The following is a 23,596-nucleotide window of genomic DNA, read 5'->3' as shown; positions in this document are numbered from 1 at the left end:
TTTTTTTCAATTTTTTTTATATATTTTCAGGGACTAAATCCAATATTTTCTATATTTTGAGGGGCCAAAATCATATTTAAGAGTTTCCAAATTTCAGTGTTTCGCACTTTTATGTTCATCGTTCTGTTCTGTGTCTTCATTCACTTCTTCACTTTCAAGTCCCAGCAATGAACGGTGGTGCCGCTAATTTCATTCAAGGTAAAATCTACTTATTATTTTCTCAAAAAATTTAATAATAATAATTAACTGCTTTTGTGAACAGTGATTTTTGTTTTTTTCTTGTGTGATTAGAAAACGGAAACGAAAGCGATTCGGACGCGAATTCCGATGGCGTGCCGGAATATTACCAGCCGATCTCGGCCGTTGACGACGACGGCGGGAGCTCCGACGGAGAGAACGGCGTTGAGATCCGACAGCTTCCGAACGGTTACGTCGGGCACGGTGGTGTGGAGAACGGGATCGCGTCTCTGAATCTGAACGACGGCGCAGAGCAGAAGAGCAGCGATGAGGAGGAAGAAGGGGAGGAGGATAGGAGGATGAGAGAGGAATTCGAGAGGGAGGTTCGGAGGACGCTCGGGGAAGACGAGAGCCGGAGGAACGCGCCGCTGTCCGAGGAGAACGCGTCGAGGGTGATGGAGGCGATGCGCGGCGTGAACTTCCTTGGATTGCCTCCTGATTGGGCTTCGCAAATCTCAGAGGAAAACTGGATTGAACGCCTTCGAAGATTGAGACAATCACCAAACACTTGAGAAAAATTAGAAATTCAGATTTCATGCTATTTTCCCTTCATTTGAGTTCTGAATTCCTCCATTACTCAAGAATTGTGTTTTTGTGCTTATGAGAAGAATATCCATAATGTGTACTGTTTTCTGCATTGTTAATGCAATTTGGCATATTAATTTTTGTCCAATGGGAAAACTAAGTATATTATTGAAATCATAAATCATAAGACTAATCTTGGAGCCTAGGAGGTCACATTATGTGACTGGGTCTCTCCCAATCAACTTTTTTTCATACGCACCACTCAGAGATCGAAACATGTCTTTCCATTGAACATTCATTCATACGATTACATCAGATGTAAATTGTTTCTGCACTAATGTCATTCCAATGACTATTTTACGGTATTGTAACTTCTATATTTTATTGAACCTGCATAAAGCTATAGTTGGTACAAAGCATGGTACTAACTCCATGTGGTGATGTGGATAACATTTAATAAGATAAATTCTAGCACCGAATACAAACACTAATCAAACTCATTCTTGGTACTGACAATTTCTGAATTACATTTAACTTCAAAACTGGCATTCAAATCTGATTGCAGGTCCTCTTTGCTTATAGAATCATCTTCAAGTACACTGCGTTCTCTTGATTTAGCGCACACATTTCAGGTGAAAACAATGAAATAGTTGTTTGTTCATTGGAAGCCACAGAAAGAGAAAGGTCCCATTGTCTTCCTAAGCACCTATATTTTCAATTTCAGCACTTTTGTCTACTCTTTTGACAATTCCAGCAATAACCTGAAAGGAGTCCACAAAACAAAAATTAGAAGATTTATAAAACTATGACTCAGTTAAGAATGCAAACAACCAGTCCCATAATACGAGTATCATATTAGAATCCGCTGTGTAACTACTATAGAGTAAAACCATTGTTTTGGTCCTTGAAAGATATCGTGTCAGTCAATTAGGACCTTGAAAGAAAGAAATCACCTTACATCGTCAAGAGACAAATAATTTCTTTCTTTCAGGATTTAAGTGACCAACCTAATATCTTAGGACCAAAATGATGGTTTACTAAAATTTTGTACCTTTCCAGGTCCCAGTTCATAGCCTTTCTTGAGCCCCTTGCTTAGAAGAGTCTTCACTGTTGTTTCCCATTGAACGGGGGAAGTAACCTGCCAAATGCATTACAAATGCTATTATTTCTAGTTCATGTCTTCGCTATGGACATAAACAAGTATCACCAGCATACCTGACGTCCCAATATCTTCTTAATTGTGTCAGGATCTGCGTGCGGTTGTGCATCCACATTGGAGATTACCGGTATTCTTGGGGTTCTGATCTCTGTTGCAGCCAATGCAGCTTCCAACCTTGACACAGCTGGCTCCATAAAACTCGTGTGAAAAGCACCAGCAACAGCTAGGCGCACCTGCCACCATGAGAAAAATGCATAATTTCTTTGAGGAAAGGTGGCATTGGAAAGAGAAAGATTAGGGGGCAACATTCATACAGTCATTCGAGCCTTGAAAGACTTTGCCTTGGCTTCTACCACTTCTACTCCTTTTATGCCTCCAGACACAGCATAGTTTCCCTACCAAAATATAACACATTCCAAGGAAGCTACTCATCATAAAATCTAGAAACAAAATTTTGTCCAAGCTTATTAAAAGGCAAATCCACAAGAACCTTACTGGGCATAGATAATTGGCAATTTGAACTTTATCAGCTTCAGAAACTTCCTGATTGGCTGCATCACACAATTGTTGGACCTTCTCTGAGTCCAGTCCTACCACACTAACCATGGCACTTTTAGCAGCATCTGAAGCATCCTGGATAAAGAACAAAAGTTACTATGTGAAATACAAGTCACTATCCAAACATGTTGAGGAAGCCAGACAAGAAACTACACCAGCTAACACATTACCTGCATGGCTTCACCCCTCAGTTTGACCAACTTGAGTCCATCTTCAAAGCTTACAAGTCAAATTAAATACAGGGATCAATAGCATGTCAAAGAAATAGTTGAACTTCAAACAAAACCACTCAAAAGACACTTCAGTCAAAGTTTATATGTGCAACGTCACACAGTTAAGATAATTCTTCATTCCCCATAGGGTATGCTACAAATTCGCAATCTGACAAGCGGTTCTAAACTTCTCATTAATGGTGCTACTTTATGCAAGGTTACCAACTAAAAATTCATTTACAAGTTTGTGAAGACTGGTAAGATTTAAACTGCAAACCGTAAATATTCACATTCATAAAAGGCCATAGTTTGGTCACTCAAAATATCTAGCCAGTTTCTCTAACGCTGTTGCTGGCCTTAAAGTAAAGGTGTAACTCAACTATATGGTACAGAAAAGCCATGTCCCAAATTACTCACTGTTCCTCTAATTTTTGTAAAGATTCCTTGATACATGGGAAAAACATGAAAAAAAAAGTGGAGGGAATGAAAGGGAAAGCAATATTGTTAGAACCCAGCCAAGAAGAAGATAGAAACTATGATATTGTGGAATATGAACCCTAATTCCTAAATAAGAATTAGAGAGAATGTACAAAGTTGCAGAGCATTCGAGAGGCTCTGCTCTCTCCCAAGTCCCAATTTCCTAAATGATCCCAAAAGATACCTAAACTCTTCTAGCAATCCCTTATTTATAGGCTATAAGCCCACTAACACTAAGCCCACTAACAATAAGCCCACTCTAATTCTAGGTCTCTATCATAGAAAAGCCATTAGAATTAATAATAGTTACTTTTATCAACTGACCTGAAAGCCCCAGCAAATGCAAGAGCAGTATATTCTCCCAGGCTTAAACCACATGTAACATCAACTGAATCAATAATCTGCTGACCTCCCTCACGTGCACGAAGTAGTTCTACTGCAGCAAGACTTGTAACATAAAGAGAAGGCTGAAGAAGCAGAGAATCAGATGGTAAGTATTACTCTTAAGGCCAATTTATAAACAAAATTATCATGGAGTACAAAGTCAATGAGTGATATATGTACACTAGTGTAATACCATAAAGGCACAGGTTTGAATTGATATTTGAACTTGATCTTAAGTGATCTACCAGAAGTAATTTCCCTTTATTCGATTTTCAATCCTAAACTGAAATTTCCTAAATCAATAGCACTCTGCTGCTATGTTGGAATGATCTTCAGACTTCAGTTATAAACTATCTATATTAGATCAATAAGCATGAATCATTGACTCAAAAATAACATGCAAATTTTTGCTCTTGGAGTTTCATGTACGTAACAGTAGTCCAAAGATTCTTCCCGCACCGGAGATAGAGTATTTTAAACAATAAATAGTTAAAACACAAGTATAAATCACGTGTTATTCTGTGTTAAATAACAACCAATACTAGAACTTTTTTTATTAGAGTAAAAACTCACTTTAACATTATTGATCTACTTTTTTTGTCCTTCATAGAACCATTTTTACACGAACACTAAGGCTATGTTTGGATGTTAGTGATGTGTGGAAAGCAATAAAATTGCCATACATTGTTTAGATATTATTCAGTGGAATGGTAAAAAACTTATTTTCATTGCTTGGGAAGTAAAGGGAATTATAAGGAAATAAGCAAACAAATAGTTTACTTCGTGTCATTCCGCCAAACTGAGGGGGAGGAAAAATAAAGACATTGGTACAAATTGGACGGCATAGATTCCATAAGTTTAATTCCATGATCCATCCAATCATATTTTATATACCAATATACCATTTATCCACATGTAATAAATTTTTGATTTTTAGTTCGTGTGTATAGAATGTAAGTAACAACCTATGTACTATACAACTTGATTATGATGAACGGAAAATCTCTAAACATCCAAACAGGCACTCTATCAGTTTCATTCCACTCCATCACATTTTAAACAATCTAATAAATGACACCTAATGTCATTCTATTCAATTTCTCTCCATCTCATCCATTTCCAACCCATCAATACAAACTCATCCTAGAAAGACTACTAATAGCCTAGTTTGCTAGTATACACTGAACATAACAAAATCCTTGAAATATACCTGACTGAAAACGGTGGAATCTAGCTTTTCTTTAGGCCCATTGATGCATATATCAAGAAGATCAAACCTGAATGCAGAAAACATGTAATATCACTTCCAAAATCTTAATAAAAATAAAAAACTATTGAGTAAAATGGTTGTAAATTAAAGTTGAATCTAGTATCTACCCCAATATCTCATTCGCCTTCTTGTACAAAACCGCAGCAGCAGGAACATTCTGAGCTTCTTTTCCCATTCCAAGAGCTTGCGCACCCTGCAACAAACATGATCATTCATCACACTACATCAATTTCCCCCCTTCAGGTTTCAATTTCCGAAATTCCAAATTCAAAAACACAATGTACCTGTCCGGGGAAGAGGAAAGCAGTGGAAGCCTTGTAATCAGCAAACGAATCATCGCGAACGGAGACCTGAGATCCAGCAGAGAGGGTCATGAAAACCCTAGATCGAGGAGGGGTGTTCCTGAGAGCGAGGGTTCGAGGTGAGCCATTGGAGAAGAAGGGGGAGAAGGAAGGAAGAGTGAGAGAAGAAGACATGGCAGAGAACGAAGAAGGAGAAGGAGAAGGTGGAGGGTTGCGAAGGATGAGAAGGGAATGGGAATGGGAATGAGAACAGTGAATGAGAGCTTGCATTGTTGTGGGTAAGATATAGTTTGTATTTGTGATGGCGGAGAATACTATGAAGACATTGGAGTGTTATGGTAGTTGGTGTTTTGTTTTGCCTTCAAAACCAAAGAAACCAGCTAGCTAACTACTTCAGCACCATGGTCATGAGGTCATGACAAGTTGAGAAGAAAACGAGATTAGAAAAGATATCAAGGAATTTTTTTTTGGTTTAAACCCAATAGGGCAATAGGTCAATAGAACATGGATAGTCATACACTTTTTAGCGGATATTCAAAGTTATAATGATTATTAGTCGCGGCTCCGCTAATGTGTATAGTTATTGAATGTCACTTTAAAATCGTATGTTTACCTATTATCACTCAAATAAGAAAAACGGGTAACACATGTCTTTGAATTCAAAAAGGATTGATAGACAATTATGGTGAGGTGATACACTAGTAAGCAAGTGAAGCAAGTGACGATAGTGAACAACCCAACTCCAATGAAGAAGGCTCTTAATACTACTAATTATGCAAGCATACTGATAAAATGGTGGGTGATATGAAGTAATAAGCCCCAAAGCAAGCATGGAGTCCGTGAATAGCTCCACGCGTCTATGACCATGCTCCCAACACAAGGTCAAACCTCGTAAAATAGCCAAAAGCTCCGCACGAAGGCATTCATAAGCACCTGCATGCCCAGAAAAACCAAAATTCCAATTACCCTCCGTCGAACGCACAACACCCTGAAACCTAGAGGGACACGGATTCCCAATGAAACTGCCATCAGTATTAAGGAAAACAAAACTAGGCCTAGGCGGAATCCATCGCACCCATCGATCCATCTACGGAGAAACCGAACGATGAAGAACGTGAGCGATCCGTCTTAGTGGTTATTTATCACCACTCTTGTGGAATTTGAGTGCCATTAATAATAAAATTAAATAATGATTTGTCCTTTCAAAGTTTGATATGTTATTACATTATTCCTAAAGAATTATGATTGAATTAATTTTCAAAATTTTTAAAAATTTGTGACCAAGTAAGTCCCTCAAATTTATTTATCCTCAATTAGGCTACTACAAGGGCCTTCTCAACCAATATTGAGGCCTAAAGCGAACTATAAGAATTGGGCCTTTATAAATTATCATAATTGATTTCTCTTAAAATTTCTTTTTCAATAGAGAAAGAATTGGAGAGAGTAAAAGTAAAAAAATTCAGAGAGACCAAATAAAAAGTCACATTTTTCCTCTGCTTTTTATCAATTCAAAATACACAATAAATTGAATTTAATTAAAAATAAATGTTGCACTTAAAAAATATATTCTTTTAGGCATTTAATTAGTCTTTTCTTGGATAATTTCCTTTAAAATATATACTAGTTTAAAAAAAACAAAAATTTGGGGCCTAAAATATTTTAGGGCCTAAAGCAAGGGCCTTTACTGCCTAGGGGTTGAGACGACCCTGGCTACTACAAAAAAATTACTACTAAGGTGTCCTCATAGCTAACAACTATTGACTAAATATTTAAGGAGTTTATTATCTATCAATTGTACTTGTTGGTGCCACTACAAATGTTTTACTTAGAAAAAATAAGGTAAATGTAAAACGTATTGGATTTTTTTTATTGTTTTAGTAAATTTCACCAATTTAATGACATTGGATATTACACCAACTTAATAATTCATAAAGAAGGGTTTATTTTATTTTTTTTATAAGCAAATGTTAGTTGTTAGTAAAGTAGTCCCTTATCAGGGTTCAAATCTTGGACCCTCACCCTTCATCCCACCCAACCATTATGTCTCATAGCTCTTATTTTTTAGTAGTTGTTACATTCATAGATCACACATGAGTTATTATACTCACAAGGGAAAAACTCTGACTGTAAATATGTGCTTAATTTCTTCTCATAATAGGAACTTATGAATGTGATAGATGGGTAGATGTAAGACCCAAGATTTTAAGCTTAGGATCAGTGGAAGAGATTTCCATTTACGATTAGGGTTGATGTATTGTGAAGGGAAACCTGAACTAGAGTTTACCAAATGAAATAAATTTATGAAGGAGAAAGTTCAGGAAAAGTCAAAGGATTACATCATGATCGATAAAAGTTATAGTACGATCGTTATACGCTTAAACCTAGGTCAGAAACCCTAGTATATAGCTAATTTTCACTTTTAGGCACGATGGCAGTTAATTCCAAAAATCTTCAGAGAAATGTTAGAACTTCTCTTTTTTTCCATATATCACAATCGTTTCGAGGCGAAACTGATGAGGACAAGGACAAGGACAAGGGTCATGGAGCGCTAAAAGGACTTGGAGGACCAATGACTAGGGCAAGGGCTAAAAGGGCCAAGGAAGCACTTCAACAGATGATAGCATTAGCTCTTGAGGAAGGAACCCATGTGCGAGAACTTGAGCCCAAATTGGTGAATTTCCTCATGAACTATGAAGAGGAAGTCGTCCAAGATCAGCCCAATTAATTGGAGCTGAGTTCGAATTTTATTTCTAGTTTTTTTTTCAATCCAATAAGTCCCTAATACACCAAGGATGCATTAGCAATTAATGGACCTGAAGTGGAGGCATGTGGGGCGTGAATAAGAAGGCTTTAAGGGAGGAATATTCCAAGTTTGCATCAGCTCTTGATGGCTGAAGTAAAACTCCAAGAATCTCTTTCAATTGAAGTTAATTTCCTGTTTTTGTTTAATGTAATGAGAGAAAGTTTAGGGGCTGTTACAAGCTGAGCTTGACCAGCTCATTAGGAGTTTTTATTTGAATTTTCAGTTCAGAATTGGATGTTAAAACTCCATAATTAGTCATTAATTGGAGTTAAGACCATGACTCACCTTTGTAATTCAAAACAAAGCCAAACTCTTTTAAAAGGGAGGGACGGCCAAGCATGGAGAACATGAATGAATAAGATTATTTTTTTCTGAGTTAGTTCAGTTTGTTGAGAGTGATTCTCATATCCCTTGAGTGATTCAAGACCTTGACTTATCAAAGGTTTGCCACCACCTTTGTGTGACGTCTGCACTTCCATATCCATAAAGTTCCATTCCAATTCTGTCCATCTTTTCCTTGCACGAAATTCTTCTTTGTTTTTCCCTTCCAACTCTGATTTCTCAAGTCCTAAAATCATCCTAGACGATCCATCAAGCCCTTGCATCAACTTGGGGCATATCATTTGGTAATCAGAGCTCCGGTTCTAGGATTTTGGTTTCTTTTCTTATCTGGAATTCTGGTTAGCAACTCTTTGTCATTTCTTGTTACCTTGATTTTAGTTTTTGTTTCTTTTGGCTGAACCATTGCAAAAGTTAAGCCTTGTTAATTGTTCAGAATCAAAAACAAATTACAAAACGAAAATTCAAAAAAAAAAAACGAAAATTCAAAAAAAAAAATGGCTGAATGGTTCTTGTTTAATTAGCCAAATTCAATTGTTCAAGGTAATTTTGTTGCTAGCATTCCAATTTATTTTCTTCTTTCTGTTTGTTCTTGAATTCTTCTTTAGTCTCTAAATATTTGGAGTCCTTTCCATTTCTGTGGTGATTTGTCTTGTCTTCTTTTGTTTCATATTCTAAAGTCTATTCTAATCTGTGTGACTCTACACAAATTTGGTGGCATAATTCTTTGTGTGTCTTAACTTTGATTTACTCAAGAGATTGTGAGAATTTTTTGAGTGGAAAAAGGCAAGAGTGCACATCATAGAAAAGCCAATTTGAGGGAAACACGAGAGAAGTGAGGTAAACACTAACATTTGTTTGTTCTACTTGAATCTTTTCATTTGTCAAAGATGTCAGGAGAAGAGGAGGAGCAACCAGCAGTGCGACTCTCGACCATCGAAATGCGGGCTCTTACACAACATCTGGAAAACTTAATGAGGAGGCAAACTGAAGAGATCCACGAAAGGCTGGATCAAATGGAGAACCGGAACAATAGTGACAGTGAAGGCGGGAGGCCACGACGAATTCATGAAAATCCTAGACCTGCTCGGATTGAAGGAGTCAAATTCCAAATTCCTCCTTTTAAGGGAAAGAGTGATCCAGAGGCATACTTGGAGTGGGAACTCAAAATAGAGCATGTCTTTGCTTGCAACAACTATGAGGAGGACCAAAAGGTGAAACTTGCAGCTGCTCACTTTTCAGACTATGCTCTTGTTTGGTGGAATAAGTTTGCAAAAGAGAGATTGAGAAATGAGGAGCCAGCGGTGGAAACATGGGCTGAAATGAAACGAATCATGAGGAAAAGATATGTCCCTTCAAGCCATGCTAGGGATGTAAAATTTAAACTTCAAAAACTTACCCAAGGCAGCAAGAGTGTTGAGGAGTATTACAAAGAACTTGAGGTGCTTATGTTGCAAGCCAATCTTGAGGAGGATGAAGAGGTAACCATGATTCGATTTATTAATGGTCTATCTAATGATGTTAGAGATATTGTAGAACTTCAGGAATATGTAGACATGGAAGAATTGCTGCACAAGGCCACTAAAGTTGAGCAACAACTCAAAAGGAAAGGGCTTGCAAGGAAGAGTTCTACCAATTCCAATTCATCTTGGAGAGGCAGAATGAAGAATGAAGGGCCGAGCACCCTTAGCAAACCAGCCACCAAACCACAAGCTTCAGCTTCTTCAAGACCTCTTGAACAACCATCCAAAAAGAGCAAAGAGGTCAAGTGCTTCAAATGCCAAGGTATGGGACATTATGCTTATGAATGTGCCTCCAAAAAGACCATGATTCTTAAGGATGATGGAGACTACACCAGTGAGTCCGAAGGAGAACAAAGTGAAGAAGAAGAGGAGGCAGCCATGAATGGTGAACTGTTGATGATCCGAAGAATGCTTGGTAGCCAACAAAAGCCAAAGAAAGAAAGCCAAAGAGAGAATATCTTTCACACAAGATGTTCTGTCAATGGGCAGATTTGCTTGATGATTGTTGATGGCGGAAGCTGTACTAATGTGGCTAGCGAAAGAATGGTGGAGAAGCTGAACCTGGTCACAAAACCACATCCTTGGCCATACAAACTTCAATGGCTCAGCCACTATGGAGAAATACAAGTAAGTAAGCAAGTTGAAGTTGACTTTTCCATTGGCAAATACAGGGATAAGGTTCTTTGTGATGTTGTTCCCATGGAGGCTAGTCACATACTGCTGGGAAGACCATGGCAATATGACACCAACTCTGATCATAATGGCAGCACCAACAAGATCTCATTCCAACATCATGGCCAGAAAATTACGCTCAAACCTTTGAGCCCTAGGGAGGTGCGTGAGGATCAAAAGAAAATGAGAGAAAAGATTGAACAAGAGAGAAAAGAAAAGAGTGAGACACTTGAGAGGAAGCAAAAAGAAAAGAGTGAAACACTTGAGAGAGAGCAAAAAGAAAAGAGTGAAATACTTGAGAGAAAAGAAATTTGTTTGATCAAAAAGAGAGAGGTGAAAAGGATGATAGCTTCAAAACAGATCCTATACTTGATGTTTTGCAAAAATCAGATTTTGAACACTAACACTTTTGAAAATTTTGAGCTGCCTTCTAGTGTTAAATCTCTTTTGCAGGATTATGAGGATGTGTTTCCAACAAGTGTTCCAAGTGGTCTACCACCACTGAGAGGAATTGAGCATCAAATTGATCTCATTCCGGGAGCTTCTTTGCCTAATAGGCCAACATATAGAAGCAACCCACAAGAAACCACTGAAATTCAAAGACAAGTGGAAGAACTCTTGAACAAAGGGTGGGTAAGAAATAGCATGAGTCCTTGTGCTGTACCGGTGATTTTGGTACCAAAGAAAGATGGGACTTGGAGAATGTGCTCTGATTGTAGAGCCTTGAATAACATCACCATTAAGTATAGGCACCCTATTCCTAGACTTGATGATTTGCTTGATGAATTGCATGGAGCATGTTATTTTTCTAAAATTGATTTGAAAAGTGGTTACAATCAGATAAGGATAAAAGAAGGGGATAAATGGAAAACTGCTTTCAAATCTAAATATGGTTTGTATGAATGGTTGGTTGTGCCTTTTGGTTTAACTAATGCACCTAGTACTTTTATGAGACTAATGAACCATGTTTTGAGGGAATTCATTGGGAAATTTGTGGTTGTGTACTTTGATGATATTTTGGTCTATAGCACTACTCTTGAGCTGCATGTTGAGCACTTAAGATCCGTCTTGAGTATGCTTAGAAAGGAACAATTGTTTGCCAATCTTGAGAAATGCACTTTTTGCACTGACCATGTTGTGTTTCTTGGTTTTGTTGTGAGTTCGAAAGGAGTGCAGGTTGATGAGGAAAAGATCAAAGCCATTCAAGAGTGGCCCACTCCTAAATCCGTGGGTGATGTAAGAAGTTTTCATGGCTTGGCCAGTTTCTACAGGAGGTTTGTAAAGGACTTTAGTACCTTGGCAGCACCCCTAAATGAAGTGGTGAAAAAGAATGTGGGTTTTCATTGGGGAAAGAATCAAGAAGAGGCCTTTGCTGCCCTAAAGCATAAGCTTACCCATGCACCTATACTTGCTTTACCTAACTTTGCTAAATCTTTTGAACTTGAATGTGATGCTTCAAATGTAGGTATTGGTGCTGTGTTGCTTCAAGAAGGCCACCCAATTGCTTATTTTAGTGAAAAGTTAAGCGGAGCTGCCGTTAACTATTCTACTTATGATAAGGAATTGTATGCTTTGGTGAGAGCTTTGAAGACTTGGCAGCATTATCTTTTGCCCAAGGAATTCGTGATTCATAGTGATCATGAGTCGCTGAAATACTTGAAGGGGCAAGGTAAGTTGAACAAAAGGCATGCCAAATGGGTTGAATTTTTGGAACAATTTCCCTATGTCATAAAACACAAAAAGGGGAAAAGTAACATTGTGGCTGATGCTTTATCCAGGAGACACGTGTTGCTTTCCATGTTAGAGACTAAATTGCTAGGACTTGAACATGTGAAAGAAATGTATGAAAAAGATGATAACTTTGCTGAAATTTTTGTGGCTTGTGAGAAAGTTTCTCAAAATGGATTTTATAGGCACAATGGATTTTTATTTAAGGAAAACAGGTTGTGTGTGCCTAAATGTTCCATTAGAGAACTGCTTGTTAAAGAATCCCATGCTGGGGGATTAATGGGTCATTTTGGAGTCCAAAAGACTCTAGAAACTTTACAGGAACATTTCTATTGGCCCAAAATGAAACATGATGTGATCAAGTTTTGTGAACATTGCATTGTTTGCAAGAAGGCTAAGTCTAAGGTGATGCCACATGGTTTGTATACTCCTTTGCCAATCCCTGAATACCCTTGGGTTGACTTGTCTATGGACTTTGTTTTAGGCCTCCCTAGAACAAAGAATGGTAAGGATTCAATTTTTGTGGTTGTTGATAGGTTTTCAAAAATGGCTCATTTTATTCCTTGCAGGAAAGCTGATGATGCTTGTCACGTTGCTGATTTGTTCTTTAAAGAAGTTGTAAGACTTCATGGGATGCCTAGAAGCATAGTTAGTGATAGGGACACCAAGTTCCTAAGTCACTTCTGGAGGACTTTATGGGGGAAGTTAGGCACTAAACTTTTGTTCTCTACCACTTGCCACCCACAAACTGCTGGGCAAACTGAGGTGGTTAATAGGACCCTAGGCACCTTGCTTAGGACTGTCCTTAAGGCCAATTTAAAGGCTTGGGAGGCGTGTTTGCCTCATGTTGAATTTGCTTACAATAGGGCTGTCCATAGCACTACCAATTGCTCCCCATTTGAAGTAGTGTATGGATTTAACCCTTTGACTCCTCTTGATTTATTGCCTATGCCTAACATTTCTGTTTTCAAGCACAAGGAAGGACAGGGCAAAGCTGAATATGTCAAGAAGATGCATGAGCGTGTGAAGGCTCAAATTGAGAGAAAGAATGAGAGTTATGCTAGGCAAGCTAACAAGGGAAGAAAGGAGGTGGTGTTCCAACCCGGAGATTGGGTTTGGGTGCACATGAGGAAGGAAAGGTTTCCAGAACAAAGGAAATCCAAACTCCAACCTAGAGGGGATGGACCTTTTCAAGTACTTGAGAGAGTCAATAACAATGCCTATAAAATAGAGCTTCCAGGTGAGTATAACATCAGCTCAACCTTTAATGTCTCTGATTTATCTCTCTTCGATGCAGATGGAGGAGAATTTGATTTGAGGTCAAATCCTTTTCAAGAGGGAGGGAATGATGAGGACAAGGACAAGGACAAGGGTCATGGAGCGCTAAAAGGACTTGGAGGACCAATGACTAGGGCAAGGGCTAAAAGGGCCAAGGAAGCACTTCAACAGATGATAGCATTAGCTCTTGAGGAAGGAACCCATGTGCGAGAACTTGAGCCCAAATTGGTGAATTTCCTCATGAACTATGAAGAGGAAGTCGTCCAAGATCAGCCCAATTAATTGGAGCTGAGTTCGAATTTTATTTCTAGTTTTTTTTTCAATCCAATAAGTCCCTAATACACCAAGGATGCATTAGCAATTAATGGACCTGAAGTGGAGGCATGTGGGGCGTGAATAAGAAGGCTTTAAGGGAGGAATATTCCAAGTTTGCATCAGCTCTTGATGGCTGAAGTAAAACTCCAAGAATCTCTTTCAATTGAAGTTAATTTCCTGTTTTTGTTTAATGTAATGAGAGAAAGTTTAGGGGCTGTTACAAGCTGAGCTTGACCAGCTCATTAGGAGTTTTTATTTGAATTTTCAGTTCAGAATTGGATGTTAAAACTCCATAATTAGTCATTAATTGGAGTTAAGACCATGACTCACCTTTGTAATTCAAAACAAAGCCAAACTCTTTTAAAAGGGAGGGACGGCCAAGCATGGAGAACATGAATGAATAAGATTATTTTTTTCTGAGTTAGTTCAGTTTGTTGAGAGTGATTCTCATATCCCTTGAGTGATTCAAGACCTTGACTTATCAAAGGTTTGCCACCACCTTTGTGTGACGTCTGCACTTCCATATCCATAAAGTTCCATTCCAATTCTGTCCATCTTTTCCTTGCACGAAATTCTTCTTTGTTTTTCCCTTCCAACTCTGATTTCTCAAGTCCTAAAATCATCCTAGACGATCCATCAAGCCCTTGCATCAACTTGGGGCATATCAGAAACTCTAGGATCTACGAACGTCCGATTCCAATCATCGGAAGTTTGCCGAAACCGAATCCCTGGTATTTCAAAACCCTAGAATTTCTCGACAATGAAGACTTTTTCTATTCAGAGCTTCAAATGAATATTCCACACGCGTACACCCATTTCTCTTGATGATTTCAATCTTTTTTCCGAAGGAAGTTTTCCATTCCGACATTCGATGCAAAAAGCAACTTATCGGGTAAAATAGTTTTATACCGACTATGCTTTAGTTGCCAAAAATACAAGGAGACCTCTTTATAGTTTTGGAACTCTTTTGCCAAAACATATCTATTAATTCATGGAGAATGAAGTCGGAAAAATCAGATTCGCGAAACTTTCATTTTCCCGCGAATTTCCAACCTTTATATATAGCAAAGAAAGGAAGAAAAACACAAATTCTCCTCCATTTTCTCTCCCAAAACCGCGGCCAAGAACAAGGAAGAAGGAAGAAGAGTTTTTCTTCATCGTTTGCTTGATCGTCGATCAATCAGTTGCTACTTCAAGGCTTCGAGGTATAGTCGCTAATCCTTACCTCTGATCGCTTTTTCCATAGCTTTTCTGTAGAGTTTTCTGAGCGGATAGTTTATGGGTTTTTGCAAAACTATCCTGAATCTTTCATTTCTGATTCTAAACCTCTTCCTTATGCGCCCAAGATCACTTCTGCCGGGTTAGATTTTCCGTTATATCGCCGGAATTCCGCCGGAATCAATTTTAGCCTAAAATACCCGTTTTTGGAGTAAAGCTTCAACCTTTAGGCTGAAAACTATCGCCTTAGCTTAGTGCTAGTAAGATTAGTTGTCATAAACGCCGTTGGTGACGTCCCTGCAAAATTTGGTTTTTGGGATTTCAGTTTTGAAATTTCTAAGTTAAAAATCATGACCAAAATACCCCTGCGACAGTTTTTTATCCGATAATTTTTCCGAGTTCAGAATACCCTTAGTTACGGCTAATGATAGTATAGGAACCAAGTTTGATCGAAGAAAAATCGAGTCTCCTAATTACCTAAAGTGGCCGAACCTATTAAAGGGGGAGGAGGAAATTTCCTTTTCCGAAAACTTGTCTTTTCGCGCTAGATTATCGTACCTTAGAGTATAGATTACTTCGAGTAACCTTAGTAAGTATCGATAGCTTAGTTTTCGATAGATTCTGATAGTATTTCTGTGGTTTTGCTCTAAAGGTAATTTTGAGGAATTCCCAGAGGAGCAAGCCTTTGATTGTGAACAAGTGTTAGGAGATCGTCCTGGAGAATCTACAGGTGAGGGCTTCTCACTGAATCTCTAGTTAATGCTTAGGGTCGATGTTTTCGACATTGTTTATTGTTTATGCACTGGATTGTGTGTGATTGGAAAATGTTTTCTGAGGCTTCGGCTGACAATGTAGATGATTCATCTACTGAATGTTTTTGAGATTGACTTACATGCTATGTGCTATGTGGGTAATCTAGGATGTGTGGTGCATGCTTTATACGCTAAGTGTTAAGTGTTTATGATGAGATTTATGGATATATGACATGTTGTTGATTGTGATGATTTAAATATGCTTTGCACTAGAAACTGAGATTCTGAATGGTGAGGATAGCGGGCAGGTCATGCCGATTTTATTTTGAGAGTTTTGGAGGAAGCTTGATAGGACGAATGAGATTCGGGCCTTGTTATGATGTTTATGGATCGAGACATTCTCTGGAGTCATTTGGGGATTTGGAGATCCCGAGAACTTATAGGATTTGCGATAAGACTAAAAGGATATTATTTTGAAAAGAAAACTCATAAGACATTAAACAACCTCTAAATCTTTAAGTAATGGCGTTAACCTCGAAAGGAAGCTTTGGATGCAAATCTTAGTTGTGGAAAGCGAGAAGTGTCGTCGGATCCCAAGTAATGAGAAGGTTAAGAAGTTGTGAGTATGTTGATACTCCTGTGCTCTGGGAGCAGTTGGTTTAGCCATCCAAGGGATGAGCCGAGAAGCTTCACTGAGGCGTGAGACCTTGTGAATGCGTGATCTTCACTGAGGCGTGAGACCTTGTGATGAGCATGAAACTTCACTGAAGCGTGAGACTTCGTGCAAGTGTGTAAATTCACTGAGGCGAGAGACCTTGTGAAAGCATAAAACTTCACTGAAGCGTGAGACTTTGTGAATGTGTGAGACTCCACTGAAGCGTGAGACTTCGTGAGAGCATTGATGACTCGAAGAGTTATCGTGAGTGGTTGCACTCATTTTATGATTATTGTATTTTGTCGCAGAATCGACTTTTACCTTAGGGTAAGCTTTTAGAGACATTAATTTACCTAGAACACGTGGCGACGTGTCGAGTGAGGTCGGAGACGTTGTTTGGCTAATCACATTGCATTCATGCACACATAGGAGGTTAATACACGGCGTGATTACCGGACCTCGGTGGATTCCAAAATGGTCATAAGACCCGAATTTCCGCGTAAGAGCGCTGTTAGGTGACTCTTAGTAGTTGATCTGACTACCTTGTGGTGTAAGAGGCACGCGGGCCGAAATGGTCCCACCGTGGCTGGTGTTAGGGCTGATCCGTTTGATGTCCACCACGTTCCGGATTGCATATTGGTTGACTGGGTTAACCTGCATATCATTTCATGCGACATGCATACTGACTTAGTTGATGAGTGTGTTTGATACTTGTTAGTTCTACTTGATGCATGTTAACTGTGTTTTACTGTCGTTATATTCTTTGTGGAATAATGCAACCCTAGGATGTTATCCCTAGTTATAAGCCTAAGTGGCTAATCTTTTAATGGTATCTATTGGTGGTATTATTTATATAATTCTTTGGAGTTGACCCTCGCGTCTTCTGTGTGTGCTTTGGCGAACAAACGCCCTTTGTCAGATCTCTTTGGCGGGCTGGTTCATGATGGTTCATCCTTCGGGAGGAACTAGGGTTGAGATGCAGGAACTGGAGCGTATCGCGGTTGCGAGAGGAGGACGGATGGTGTATGTAGACTAGGTCGTTCTGGATTTCGAATTCGGACGACGATCATGCTAGCATGTAGGATTGAGTGTTAGTGTGAGCTCCTCGAGATGGGATTAGTGTAGGAGTAGAGTCCTAGCTCTGAACATCATTTGTTCCTTTGGGAACAGGGTAGTTTCCCACCTATAGCTTTTTGTGTGGTTTCTTTACGGGAATCACAGGGAGTTGGTTGGACTTAGGAGGTCTTGTTTTAGGCCATCTGGGCTGACTTATTCTCAGTTTTGAGGGATGGTGTTGCGGACACTTCACCTTTTTATTTGGTTTGTACATATTGCCTACGGGCGTTACAGTTTTCTTTCCGTCACTGGAGGTTACTCGTGACGAGGTTGTTACTTACAGCGGGGGCTGTTTATATATTGTATATTAGTTTTATTACTTTTCGCATTTGAGTTTTATTTAATTCAGTCTTGTCTTAGTTATTATAAAAAAAAAATATTCACGTTTTTCCGCATTAAGTTTATTTTGGTTACTAAAGTGACGCCACCGAAATCGGGGTGTTACAGTAGACATAAGAATTGTGTTAGGGGCTTGGATTTGGCACCCCACCTAATAGATCTGGCACCCCAGCCTTTTTTAAAAAATGTCAGATCTACCCTCTGGAACTTCAAAGTGAAGGGGTGAACCCTGTGTTCTGTTAATATACTTACACGCTCCGGAGGTTTAACTTCTGAAGCCCTTCAGAACTTGTTTTTTCGGAGTAAAACACGGAAGGGGTGTTATGTTAATATACTGATATGCTCCGGAAGTTAAACTTCTGGAGCCCTCCGGAACTTGTTTTTCCAGAGTAAAACACGGAAGGGCATTTAATTATTTCCCCACTTTAAAGTTGTAAGACCCAAGTTTTAAGCTTAGAATAAGTGGAAGAGATTTCCATTTACGATTAGGTTTGACGTATCGTGAAAGGAAAACCTGAACAAGAGTTTATCGAATGGAATAAATTTATGAAGGAGAAAGTTCAGGAAAAGTCAAAGGATTGTATCGAAGTCGATTTAAGTTATAGCACGACTAATATTCGTTTTAAAACCTAGGACAAGAACCTTAGGAAATCAAACTGTGTTCCACCCTTGGAACACTGTAGGAATTTAGTCAAAAAATCTTCAGAGAAATGTTAGAACTTCTCTTTCTCCATATATCACAATCGTTTCGAGGCGAAACTCTAGAATCTACGAACGTCCGATTCCAATCATCGGAAGTTTGCCGAAACCAAAACCCTGGTATTTCAAAACCCTAGAATCACCCGACGATGAAGACTTTTTCTATTCAGAGCTACAATGAAGATTCTACACGCGTACACCCATTTCTCTCGATGATTTCAATCTTTCTTCAGAAGGAAGTTTTCTATTCCGACATCCGATGCAAAAAGCAACTTATCGGGTAAAATAGTTTTACACCGACTTTGCATTAGTTACCAAAAATACAAGGAAACCTTTTCTTAGTTTTGGATTTATGTCGCCAAAACCTATCTTAGAATTCATGGAGAATGAAGCCGGAAAAATCAGATTCGCGAAACTTTCATTTTCCCGCGTTTTACCAACCTCAATATATAGCATTAAAAACAAGCCTCGAAAACCAAAAATCATACCGATATTTCTTTGAAGAATTAGAAGATTCAGCGGGGAGAATATCGTGTCTAGAATACCTTGGAATCAGTAGGAAGAATCGGAAATCACTCTCATATTTTTATCTTAACTCTATGAGCTAAATCCTCCGATATCTAAACAAATCTGTACCGGTTTACAAAATATCTTCTCAAAAATATCTTCACAAAATATCTTCTCAAAATATCTTTGATAAATATCTATCCATCCTTATCCAATCTTTACAAAATATCTTCCATTTCATTCCCTATATATATATGTTGAAGCTTGAAACAAAAACCCACAAAACACAAAAACTCACCCATTTTCTCTCTTGAAGCCGCGAGTTTGCTAGGAGGAGGAGGAGAAGAGATTTTGTTCATTTCTTGCTAGATCGTCGATTAAACAGTTGCTACTTCAAGGTTTCGAGGTATAGTCGCTTTTCCTTACCTCTGATCGTCTTTTTCCATAGCTTTTCTCTATGTCCTTCTGTGCTCATAGTTTTGAGGTTTTTGCAAAACTATCTTGAATACTTCATTTTTGATTCTAAACATCTTCCTTACGTGCCCAAGAGCACTTCTGTCGGATTAGTTTTTCCGTTATGTCGCCGGAACTCCGCCGGAATCAATTTCTGCTTAAAATACCCATTTTTAAGCAAAGTCTCAACCTTTGGGCTGAAAACTATCGCCTTAGCTTAGTGCTAGTAGGATTAGTCGTCATAATCGTCGTTAGTATCAACCCCATCTAATTTGTTTTTCGAAACTCTGATTTTGAAATTCTGAGCTGAAAATAATGACCAAAATACCCCTGCGACAGTTTTCGATTCGATATTTTTTCTGAGAGTTTCCTTGGCCTAGATATCGCCTAAGAATACCTAGGAATCGATTTAGATCGAAGAAAAAGTTCGGAAACCCTATTTTACATAGTGGCCGAAACCTATTGCTTAGAGTACCGTGTCCAAAAATAATTTTTGGGTCTCTATGACCTGAGCCATTGCGTAGCTCTTCCGATTGTCGAAATTTTGGCGCTGGTTTCGTGTCATTCCGAGTTCTGTAGCTCGAGTTATGCTCGTTTTAGCGAACGAGGTTATGTCGTCTATTCATGCTTAAAAATTGTACTCTGAAGCTTCTTAAGCTTTGTCTAACGCTAGTTAGTGTTATATTGACCGAATTGACTTGTTTTGATTGACCTTCGCTTCGTTTGCTCAAAGATTCGTTTGGAGGAACACTTGGAGCAGGAAAAGAGGATTGTGAAGGAGCCTTGCTTGAACACACTGGACGAGTTCGAGGTTAGGGCAACTTACTTGCTAGCTAATGCTTTGTAGGCGTCGATAAATTCGACTTGATTTATTGTTTATGCATATGAATTGTCTGGATTGAAAATGTTTTCTGAAGGCTTCGGCCGAGTGAACTGATTGAGACGTGTGTCTCCGTTTTCTGGGCTTCGGCCGACATGGGAGATTAGGATTTATCGCATTGATATGTTGATAATTGACTCGCATGCTTAATTGTTAAATGGTTAACTATAGGCTATGTGATTATTTGTTCACATGATATTTGGATTATATTGATTATAATGTGTCTTTCTATTACGCACTTGAATTGCTGACTATATTGAATATACCGTGCAATTGTGCGAATGAGTGAGGAACGTCAAGATAGTGGATAACGGGTAGTTATGCCAGACTCCTGACGAGTTTTTAGATAAAGTTTGATGGGACGGACCGAGGTTCGTACCCTATTATTGTTTTATGGATCGAGACCTTCTCAAAGGAAAATTGAGTTTGAAAATGATATTGGAAAAACCCCATTTGAATTCACGTAAGAACTTGGGTTGTTCTGTCTAAAGGCAAGAAGGGCTTTTAATGAGGCATTGTGCCCGGCCAGCTTACCTGGGAACTTCTCGGGCCATTACTTGGGTGATGATGGACCTTTTGTTTTGAGACCTTCTCCAGGGAATCATTGGAATTATGAGATCTTTGAAACTAATAAGATTAGAGACGAAACTTAAACAATTTCATAATGAACCTCCATAATGTATTAAACAACCTCAAAACCCTTAATATAATGATAAAAGACTCAGACGAAAGTTTAGGGCTTGAACATTAGTTTTGGAAAATGAGAATTGTCGTCAAATCCAAGTTATGGGAAAACTATAAGTTTCTGAGTATGTCGAATACTCCTTCGCTCTTTGAGCAATTTGTTTGGCCATCGAGATGGTGAGCCATGGTAAGTTGAAAGGTCACTGAGTGCGAGCTGCATTCTTTTGCTCGTTGAGCAGTTTGGTTGGCCATCGAGACGGTGAGCCCAAGTGACTAGGAAAGTTACCAAATTCGATTAGCACTTCCTTGTTTACCTTAGGGTATTGTAGAGACAATGTACTCTAGCTAGACACGCGTGCCTTGGTGAGGACGATTCGTTGTTTGGCTAACCATATTGCATTCATGCATACATTTCTTGGAAAGTGTGCTGCTTTCCGAAGGACGATCTCAGATCGGACTTCACAGGAGCGTGCAGCTTCATAGGAGCGAGATGCTTCACAGGAGTGTGCTGCTTCATTGGAGCGAGATGCTTCACAGGAGCGAGATGCTTCATAAAAGCGAGATGCTTTATAGGAGCGAGATGCTTCATAAAAGCGAGACGCTTTAGCGGAGCGAGATACTTCGGGTCATCGTGAGGGTGACATTTTATCCGGATCATATTTTGAGCATGACATTGCATTGGCATACCATGCATTTAACTATATTCGTTGATATATTGCTTATCGAGTTTTCGAGATATAACTTATTGAACTGTTGAGATATTGAATATTGAATTTAGACATCTGATAACATGTTATGTATATACCTTAGGGTAGACGATACAGAACTTATATGGATATATACAACCTATATATATATATACCCCTTTATTCATCACATGTTGCTTGTATTATCTATTATATTCCGTGAGTTGACCCTAGCGCCTTGGCTTTGTGTGTATGGTTGTGTTTGGGCGGTCGGCCTGCTGCCAGACGTCCAACCGCTGATTCAAGATGGTTCATCGTTTGGGGAGGATCCTGAGCACAATGACTGCTACTGAGCCTTCGAGTGGACCCGGACTTCATGCATGATCGGATGAGGGTCGATGTTAGGAGTGTATTATATGGGGGGGATTGTTTTCACAACTCTGATTGTCATTTCCCATTTGGGGCTGACTTATCTTCTTGAAAACTGTATTCATAAAACTCATGGCTCTGACCATGGGATGAACTTATTCGCCTGCGGACACTATCTCCAATCACTTTATGTTTATTATCTTTGGGTTGAGTCTTCATTATGTTAAGTCTTATATTTGAAAAGAAAACGAAAAAAAAATATTTACGCATTTTCCGCACTATTGATTTAAAGTCACTAAAGTGGCACCACCGAAATCGGGGTGTTACAAAAGTGGGGTGACATTTCTAGTTGATGGGTGCAAATCGCTATGTGAACTGCTTGTATCAATGAGTGCCACCAAAGTGTGGCCTATAATTGTTCAGTGGAACTTCATGTTAGAATTTTATTCTAATTTGGGCTTATATTGATTGATGGTTTTTTATTTTATTAAAATGAGTTGAATGTTGCCTGATATATTTTTTCCTTGTGAGCCTATATGTTAATGTGATCCTTATAGGCTATTTTTGGGAATCACATGTGAATATAAGTTAATTGGGTTGAGCCAAATAGACAAGTGTGTGAACTTCTGTATGGGGCCTAATGGGCCTAATATCCATGATGGATGGAAATTAGGTTTTCCATGTTTTATTAATAAAGGGCAGGATCCACTCTTAACGTTCTTTAACTGCTTGCTCCATCAAAGAGTAGTTTGCCAGAGACAAGAGATCAAGTGGAAGATCTTGTTACTGTTGCATACAATTGTGTGCTTGCTTCCGCAAATCAAAAGGACATGCAAGATATCTTCAAGAGAGAGGTACACAATTTATCCTAATGATTATGGTGTTCTAATTGCTAGTATCGATCCAGTTAATATGTAATTCCAACATGTGGTATCAGAGCTGGTTATATTAGGATTAGAACCCTGAAAATTTGTCTTGTGAATTCCGGGAATGAAATTTTGTTTTTTTAGGATTTAAGAAACCAGGAATTTTAGATATACTTATGTGTTTTTAGGGGTTTTATCGATCTTTGCGTTTTTTGATATGCCGACCATTCCGTTATGTTTTATGTATGTGCCATCGGTGGACATGCTGAAGTTTTTTCCTCATTTGTATTTCGAGAGGGAATTCCTCTTACTGGTGTTATTCTATAATTGAATGAGGGGTTGTCTTCTATAGTTTCAGCGTCCATCAATCTCAATGATCACATTCATATGGTAGATGACATGCTTTGTACGTTGCCAATCATTTCTACCTTTCCAAATCAATCAATAATCAATAATACTATTAAAAGAGCAAAGGTTCAAAGGACCAAATGCTGATGTGTCGCAACCACAAGCATTCTGCTCTTTCATGCAATCTTAGACTTAGTGGAATTCCACATGGCATTCTACAAGCTCTTCTCTCCTTTTTACCG

General features: G+C 38.7%; 2 protein-coding genes across 2 annotated transcripts; one reads left to right on the top strand and one right to left on the bottom strand.

Annotated features, from left to right (window-relative positions):
* Positions 1-47: 47 nt before the first annotated feature.
* Positions 48-910, top strand: LOC130722283 (uncharacterized). The gene is made up of 2 exons (XM_057572969.1): positions 48-198; positions 292-910. The coding sequence occupies exons 1-2, from the start codon at positions 168-170 to the stop codon at positions 747-749; spliced, it is 489 nt and encodes a 162-aa protein (XP_057428952.1). The 5' UTR covers positions 48-167; the 3' UTR covers positions 750-910.
* A 207-nt stretch (positions 911-1,117) lies between these two features.
* LOC130722281 (uncharacterized) lies at positions 1,118-5,573 on the bottom strand. Its single transcript, XM_057572967.1, has 10 exons — positions 5,107-5,573; positions 4,930-5,015; positions 4,763-4,829; positions 3,493-3,635; positions 2,650-2,698; positions 2,417-2,554; positions 2,236-2,316; positions 1,978-2,154; positions 1,814-1,900; positions 1,118-1,523 (listed from the first exon to the last, which is right to left on the bottom strand). Exons 1-10 carry the CDS (start codon positions 5,392-5,394, stop codon positions 1,461-1,463), a joined length of 1,179 nt encoding a protein of 392 aa, XP_057428950.1. The 5' UTR covers positions 5,395-5,573; the 3' UTR covers positions 1,118-1,460.
* Positions 5,574-23,596: the final 18,023 nt, after the last annotated feature.

The sequence above is a fragment of the Lotus japonicus genome, chromosome 6, assembly GCF_012489685.1.
Source record: "Lotus japonicus ecotype B-129 chromosome 6, LjGifu_v1.2".
Classification (NCBI taxonomy): Eukaryota; Viridiplantae; Streptophyta; class Magnoliopsida; order Fabales; family Fabaceae; genus Lotus; species Lotus japonicus.
Note: the sequence above shows the minus strand (reverse complement) of the source record. Positions and strands in the feature narration are given on the sequence as shown.